This window comes from Salvelinus alpinus, chromosome 22, assembly GCF_045679555.1.
Source record: "Salvelinus alpinus chromosome 22, SLU_Salpinus.1, whole genome shotgun sequence".
NCBI classification, from domain to species: Eukaryota; Metazoa; Chordata; class Actinopteri; order Salmoniformes; family Salmonidae; genus Salvelinus; species Salvelinus alpinus.
In genome coordinates this window covers 3,043,332-3,051,102 of record NC_092107.1, presented here as the reverse complement: position 1 = coordinate 3,051,102, position 7,771 = coordinate 3,043,332, and the positions used below count along the sequence as shown (strand labels likewise).

The following is a 7,771-nucleotide window of genomic DNA, read 5'->3' as shown; positions in this document are numbered from 1 at the left end:
CCTCCCCAATGAAGGTGCCACTGGCCACCGATGGTGCTCACTGGAACCGTTTCTTCTTGTTTTTAACTGATAGGAGTGGAACCCAGTGAGGTCACCTGGTACAATAGCCCATCCGTGACAAGGATCAACAAGTTGTGCGTTCCAAGATGCCGTTCTGCACACCACTGTTGTACTGCGCCGTTATATGCCTGTTTGTGGCCCGCCTTTTAGCTTGCACAATTTTTGCCATTCTCCTTCAATACTCATCCACAAGCTGTTTTCTCCCACAGGACTGCCGCTGACTGGATGTTTTTTGTTTGTTGCACCATTCTCGGTAAACCTTAGACACTTTCATGCGTGAAAAGCCCAGGAGGCTGTCATTTCCCGAGATATTGGAACCGGCGCACCTGGTTGCTTCGGTCACTCGTTTTGCCCATTCTTTATTTCTTACCCCTTTTTCTCCCCAATTTAGTAGTATCCAATTGGTAGTTACAGTCTTGTCCCATCGCTGCAACTCCTGTACAGACTCGGGAGACGCGAAGGTCGAAAGCCATGCATCCTCTGAAACACGATCCTGCCAAGCTGCTCTGCTTCTTGACACACTGCTCGCTTAACCCGGAACCCAGCCGCAGCAGTGTGTCGGAGGAAACACAGTACAACTGCCGACCGAAGTCAGCGTGCATGAGCCAGGTCCGCCACAAGGAGTCGCTAGAGCGCCATGGGACAAGGACATACCGGCCAGCCAAACCCTTCCCTAACCCAGACGACGCTGGGCCAATTGTACACTGCCTCATGGGTCTCTCAGTCGCGGCCGGCTGCGACAGAGCCTGGGATCGAACCCGGGTCTGTAGTGATGCCTCTAGCACTGTGATGCAGTGCCTCAGACCGCTGCGCCACCCTGGAAGCCGTTTTGCCCATTCTATCATTGAATGAAACAGTAACTGAATGACTCAATGCCTGTCTGCCTGCTTTATATAAAAAGCCACGGCCACATGACTGAATGTGGCTCATTCATTGAGGACAATTGAGTTACAATTGGCTCATTAATTTCCCCTCTTCTCCCCTGTAACTATTCCCCATGTCATTGCTGTCAATGAGAATGTGTTCTCAGTCAACTTATCTGGTAAAATAAGGGTAAAATAAATAAATAGTCTGTAAAAGAAAACCATTTTTGTGAACGGCGTGGTGTACCTAATAAACGGGCCATTGAGTGTATATGACCATTGTAACACAACACTCAAGTCCATATAAGAAGGCAAAAAGGAACACACAGTCACACACGATGATGAGTCAGTGCCCAGTGGCAGGGACATTGAGTGGGGTAAGAGCGGTCATCAGAAGGGAGCATAGTGTCCAGTACATAACAAGCAGCCTGGGAACAAGGACATTAGCATGTATACAGCTTTAACAGACTTTTCAACTATATAATCTGTATGAGAATAATTTCACATACATTTTACCCATATCACGTGGCATCAAATCAAATTGTATTTGTCACATGCTTCGTAAACAACAGGTGTAGACATATAGTGAAATGTTTACTTACGAGCCCTTCCCAACGATGTAGAGAAAAATACAAAAATGATCCCCCAAAACTTGCACACGAGTACTAAATACACAATGAGTAACGATAACTTGGCTATATACTGTACATGGGGTAGCAGTAGCAAGTCGATGTGGAGGGTTAAGAGGTAGTTGAGATATATATGTACATATAGGTAGGGGTAAACTGACTAGGCAACAGGTTAGATATTGCATATGGCAATATGATATGGCAGTTCTTAAAACATTTGATGAATAACTAGCTTTGTCGGCTGTCTGCTTTTCAGGACTGTTCCTTGAATATTTACAATGTATTAATCTGAATGAGTTTCTATAATCAGGAAAACACATCTACACACACTACTTTACAAAGTGACTGTGACTGTCCAACAGTTCATTGCTGAATGACAGAACAATCTAAAGCAGAGTTTCCCAAACTCAGTCCTGGGGTCTCTCCTGGGTGCATGTTTTGGTTTTTGCCCTAGCACTACACAGCTGATTCAAATATCCAAAGCTTAATGATTTGAATCAGCTGTGTAGTGCTAGGGCAAAAAACTAAACGTGCACCTGGGGGGTGGGGAGTCTATCTAGTCTGTTGCAACCCACTTCAATGTACTATATCTCATCCATTGTCTAGCTCTTTTGTTATTCAAGCCTTGGATAGATTAGCAGTGGAAGAAGAGATCCTTACTGAATGCTTCCCTCACCTGGCTGTCAGGTAACAGACCACACATTGAGGTGCAGTGTACAGTATGTGCTGCTGGACAAGAATAGTTACCATGCTGAGAAACAAAAGGCACCTTGTTTTTATAGTAACCACATGCATGTCTGTAATCCATTAAAAAACAAGAACATTGATTCAGTCAGTGCACATTTCCCTGCAAAGTCTAGGGTAGTATTTGTGGTGAGATCACATCCACTGGCCACAGTCAGTCCCCACAAATAATTTAGTCACTTGTCCTTCACTTTCTCCTCTGTAGCCTTGCCTGCAATTGACCTCTATGCAGGACTAGTGTATTCTGAACTAGGAAGGGTAACATATACTGCCAATTGGTTGCAAAACCATTACTAAGATTAATATAATTAGGCCCCATTATCAATATTACTGCTCAGTTGCGCAGAAATAAACTATACTCAGGTTATTGGGGTTCAACACGTACAAAGTGTTCGCACTTCAGTACTGAAAAGATCGAGAAGTACACATGCTGCCACCGTGGTTAATACATTTGCCAGCCAATACCTGTCCTGATCAGTCACTACATTGTTCCTGTTTGGGGGTGTAGCAACCTTACTGAAATCTAATGGCCAATAGCCCAAAGAATATGTGGTGGGTTCAATCCCCCATGGTTTCGCAGCAAAGGCTACACATTCTACTGCATCGTCAAAGACATGGTTAAATTATCACAACTACTGAAAGTGAACAGAATACAATGAAAACAGTGACTTGATTAAACATTTTATTGACTAAATTAAAGTTTAACTTTACTGGGCACCTTTACCCCTTTAAAGGGATACTTTGGGATTTTGGCAATGAGGCCCTTCATTTAATTCCCTAGTCAGAACTCGTGGATGTAATTTAGATGCGTTAAAGCAATGTTAGGTAGTATATGGTATCTACTAGCAACTTCCATTGATTGCACCAACACTAATTAGCTTGCCAAACTATGTCCAACTTCCTTCATACTGGTCCAACAAAAGGAATCCACACAGTCGGCTGAGGAAGTAGATAAAGGGCCTCATTGCCAAAAACCCCATTATTCCTTCAGTGAAATGCAGTTGTACTCCCATGCAGAGAAGAGGTATGCCTGTGCAAATCATATAGAAATTTGCATCAAACCATAAACAGAATAGAAACTACCAACAAAGTAGATACAGTTAAACAAATCACTAAGATATGCAAGTCTACAAAAGGACCCGAATTTCAACATTCAGTCCTTTGTTGCACAGCCAGAATAGGTTCAAGTATGGATGGTGTCAATCCTCTGCAAATGGAACAGCCAAGCCACCATTCTAAAAACATCTGCATGTTAACATAGGAACTCAACTAGCAATAGGACATTGCCAACACCCTCACTATGCCAGATGAGACATTATACCTATGAGTTATGACTGGGAAATGGGATCGATAACAGCAATTGCAAATCTGGGAAGATGTGTCCAAATAGATTGTGCTAGTCTCAATTGTACCTCTGGCAATATACAGGCATTACAAACTGCTGTAGTAGTTCAAGGTCTAGAGCAACTAAGCACATTCAAACAGTAGCACAGGAGTCACAAAACAAAACAGCTCTCTGGGGTGAAGCAGATGCACGACTACATTCTCTAGCTTTCCTTTATTATACAATCAAAGGCCACTGTTAAAGCATTTACAACTTAAGTATAACAAAATGTAGAACAGCATTAACAAAAATTCTCTTCCAGTTGCATTTTATGGCAACTAGTGAAAGTAGTATTTGTACTGTAACATATACACATTAAATATGGTACATCTTAGTCCATGCAGTTGCGCACAGCCAGTTGTGTATCATCATGGTATGTTTTCATTTTAATATTTGAAGTGGGTGAGAAGTTGTGACATCAGCCACCAGTGCATTACAGTCCAGGTTGGGAAGAGAGGCACTCCAGGCCTCAGAGAACTCAGCCAGACTTGAAGAGGAGGATGGCCACCTGCCCCAAATAGAAGTAGATGAAATGCTTTGTCTCATGAGTGACGTAGCTGCCGAAGTTCCTCCCAACAATGCAATGCCATGTTGGGTTATACTTCTTGTCAAATTCCTATAGGGATTTATAAAAAACAAAACAGGGCTTAAGTAATCCATGAATACATGAGGAAGAAAATGATCTCATGCAGCCACTTTGTCATATTTTAAACAGCTTGCACCATGGAAGACAATTGGAATACACAGGCCAAAGGCAGCAGGCCTGACTGGGTTGATTATACAGTATGCACATCTCACCTTCTTTATGTAGGCCGCAATGTCCTTCTCTATATTGTATTTCTCCATGGCCTGGGTAGCGCAGTCCACTGCATCCTGCTGCATGTCCTCAGACATGTCAGCATTCTTGATTACTGCCTTCCTGTCAGTCATGATGCCTGCAAACAAGAACAAAACGTCACACCTAACGTTGTCACTATAGATACAAAATTACAAGTCTAGTGAAGTGATAAAGCCTGAATTCACAGGTAACCCCTGCAACTACGGCCCGGCAGGTAGCCTAATGGTTAGAGCGTTGGCCAGTAACGGAAAGGTTTCTGAATCGAATCCCCAAGCTGACAAGGTAAAAATCTGTCCTTCTGCCGCTGAACAAGGCAGCTAACCCACTGTTCCCCGGTAGGCCGTCATTGTAAATAAGAACGTTGTTAACTGACTTGCCTAGTTAGATAAAAAGGTTAAAAAATAATAATGATTGCCCTTTGATCTTCACCGTTAACTAACAGTCTTGTTTATTGTGAAAACCAAAGGACAAGCCAATTAAGTGCAGATACAATGTGGCAAACTCGGTTCTATCAAAATATCCGAATGTACTGGGCTACTTTGTATTTCGACACCAGATTACGTTGTGACGACGACCCTGTGTAGGTTAGGTACAATACGAACAGGCTACGGAGAAACTCGATACAGGTCGAATCAAATTACAAGGCAAAAATCACATGGCGACATTTATACAATTTGGAATTGGTCCCCTGGATGATGCACAGTTCTAGTCTAGTGCAAACATCAATGTACATTAGTTAGTCGTTAAATTTCTACAGAAATCCTTTAGATTATGGACGATTGAACAGGTCCGAGGGAGATCTGATTCGTGCCAGTAACCTGCAGGTGGTAGCGACTGCGCATTAGTTCATAGATTCATCTTTACGATTTAAAATCAACATATTTCAAAAGTACACTACCTTGTATGAGAAACTTCGCTTCAATTTAAAAAAAAAACACTGAATCACCACCATCCATGCAAGTCAAGTGTGAGTGCGTGTAGGCTACTAAATAAACATTGTCACTCACCTTATGTAGGAGATGAAGATACTGTCCACTTCGAGATCAGGTAACTCACCTTGATGGATATAAAGCTTTGTTTACTTGCTAGATCGTGCTGCGACAAATTATTTTATAAGCTTTACTCAAAGCAAATGTGGGAAACTGCCCTGCAAAATACTCCCCCGCCCTAACACGCTGCCCTACGCCACTTACACTGCGATTGGCTGCGCTGCCACCTCTTCTTGTGTTGCGAGCATTTTCTACCCGCTCCTCTCTGCCAGCATCTTATTTCATCCCACAATGCATCGTTGACACTACATGGTGAGGTAGGTAGGTAGATAAGGCCCCCTGGCAAACTCAGGTGTACCGAGAATTTATGTTCAATGTGTAATCTTATTGTTAGCAGCATCAATTAATGTATGCGTGATATCACATTATATAGGCTATGATATTACATTGTTGTCTTATCATATAAATACAATCCATGTTTCTACTGGACTTTATACTGTCTGTGTGAGATGTACACTGAACTAAAATATAAATGAAGCATGTTAAGTGTTGGTCCCATTTTTCATGAGGTGAAATAAAAGATCCCAGAAATGTTCCATACTCACAAAAAGCTTATTTCTCTCATTTGTTTACATCCCTAGCAGTGAGCATTTCTCCTTTACCAAGATTATCCATCCATCTGACAGATGTGGCATATCAAGAAGTTTGTTAAACAGCATGATCATTGCACAGGTACACCTTGTGATGGGGACAATAAAAGGCCACTCTAAAATGTGCAGTTCTGTCACAACACAATGCCACAGACATCTCAAGTTTTTCAAGGAGCATGCAATTGGCATGCTGACTGCAGTAATGTCCACCAGAGCTGTTGCAAGAGAATGTAATATTAATTTGTTTTAGAGAAATTGGCAGCACTTTCAACCAGCCTCATAACCGCAGACCATGTGTATGGCGTTGTGTGGACGAGCGGTTTGATGACACCAACGTTGTGAACAGAGTGCCCCATGATGTCGGTAGGGTTGTGGTATGGGCAGACATAAGCTACGGACAACAAACACAATTACATTTTATTGATGGCAATTTGAATGCACAGAGATACAGTGACAAGATCCTGAGACCCATTGTCATGCCATGCATCCACCGCCATCACCTCATGTTTCAGCATGACAATGCACAACCCCATGTTTTAAGGATCTGTACACAATTCCTGGAAGTTGGAAATATCTTGGTTCTTCCATGGTCTGCATACTCACCAGACATCGAGCACGTTTGGGATGCTCCTTGTTGACGTGTACGACAGTGTTCCAGTTTCCGCCAATATCCAGCAATTTCGCACAGCCATTGAAGAGTGGGACAACATACCACAGGCCACAATCAAAAGCCGGATCAACTAAATTTTTATTTATTTAACCTTTATTTAACTAGGCAAGTCAGTTAAGAACAAATTCTTATTTACAATGACGGCCTAACCCGGACAACGCTGGGTCAATTGTATGCCGTTCTATGGGACTCCCAATCACAGCCAGTTGCAATACAGCCTGGATTCGAACCAGGGTGTCTGTAGTGACACCTCAAGTACTGAGATGCAGTGCCTTAGACCGCTGCATACCACCCCTACTTTGTCACAACACAAATGATTGGCTCAAACGTATTAAGGAAAGAAATTCCACAAATTAACAAGGCACACCTGTTAATTGAAATGCATTCCAGGTGATTACCTCATGAAGCTGGTTAAGAGAACGCCAAGACCGCTGCGCCACTCAGGATCCCAGAGACGGACTGGTTTTCTGATCCATGCCCATACTTTTCAAAGGCATCTGTGACCAACAGATGCATATCTGTGCTCCCAGTCATGTCAAATCCATAGATTAGGGCCTAATGAATGTATTTCTATTGACTGATTTCCTTATATGAACTGTAACGCATTAAAATCTTTGAAATTGTTGCATGTTGCGTTTATTTTTGTTCAGTATATAAGCACGTCTGCTTGAAATGACATTTTCCTGAATATTTTACATTTCCTCACTAATGCATACAACTCATAAAAAAGGTAGTTTTATCACTCATTGACAAGTTTATATTCAGTTATTTCATACAACCCATGAGGTCAGTTTCCTGATTAAGCCTAGTCCTGATCTAAAAGGTATGGTCAATTAAGAATCTCCATTAAAATATACTGAACAAAAATATAAACACAACATGCAACAATTGGTACGATTTTACTTAGTTACAGTTCATAATGAAATCAGTCAATTTAAATGAAT

At 42.0% G+C, this 7,771-nt stretch overlaps 1 protein-coding gene across 1 annotated transcript; it reads right to left on the bottom strand.

The window, feature by feature from the left end:
• Positions 1-3,835: 3,835 nt before the first annotated feature.
• On the bottom strand, positions 3,836-5,773 carry LOC139548804 (dynein light chain 2, cytoplasmic). Its single transcript, XM_071358654.1, has 3 exons — positions 5,526-5,773; positions 4,479-4,615; positions 3,836-4,296 (listed from the first exon to the last, which is right to left on the bottom strand). Exons 2-3 carry the CDS (start codon positions 4,608-4,610, stop codon positions 4,159-4,161), a joined length of 270 nt encoding a protein of 89 aa, XP_071214755.1. The 5' UTR covers positions 4,611-4,615; positions 5,526-5,773; the 3' UTR covers positions 3,836-4,158.
• Between the last annotated feature and the right edge of the window lie 1,998 nt (positions 5,774-7,771).

Bases quoted from the DNA above. Each gene is read 5' to 3' on its own strand.
- LOC139548804 (XM_071358654.1), bottom strand. From the start codon at position 4,610: ATGACTGACAGGAAGGCAGTAATCAAGAATGCTGACATGTCTGAGGAC. The intron at 4,297-4,478 runs GTGAGATGTGCA...AAATCCCTATAG, and splicing joins TTGCGGCCTACATAAAGAAG to GAATTTGACAAGAAGTATAA.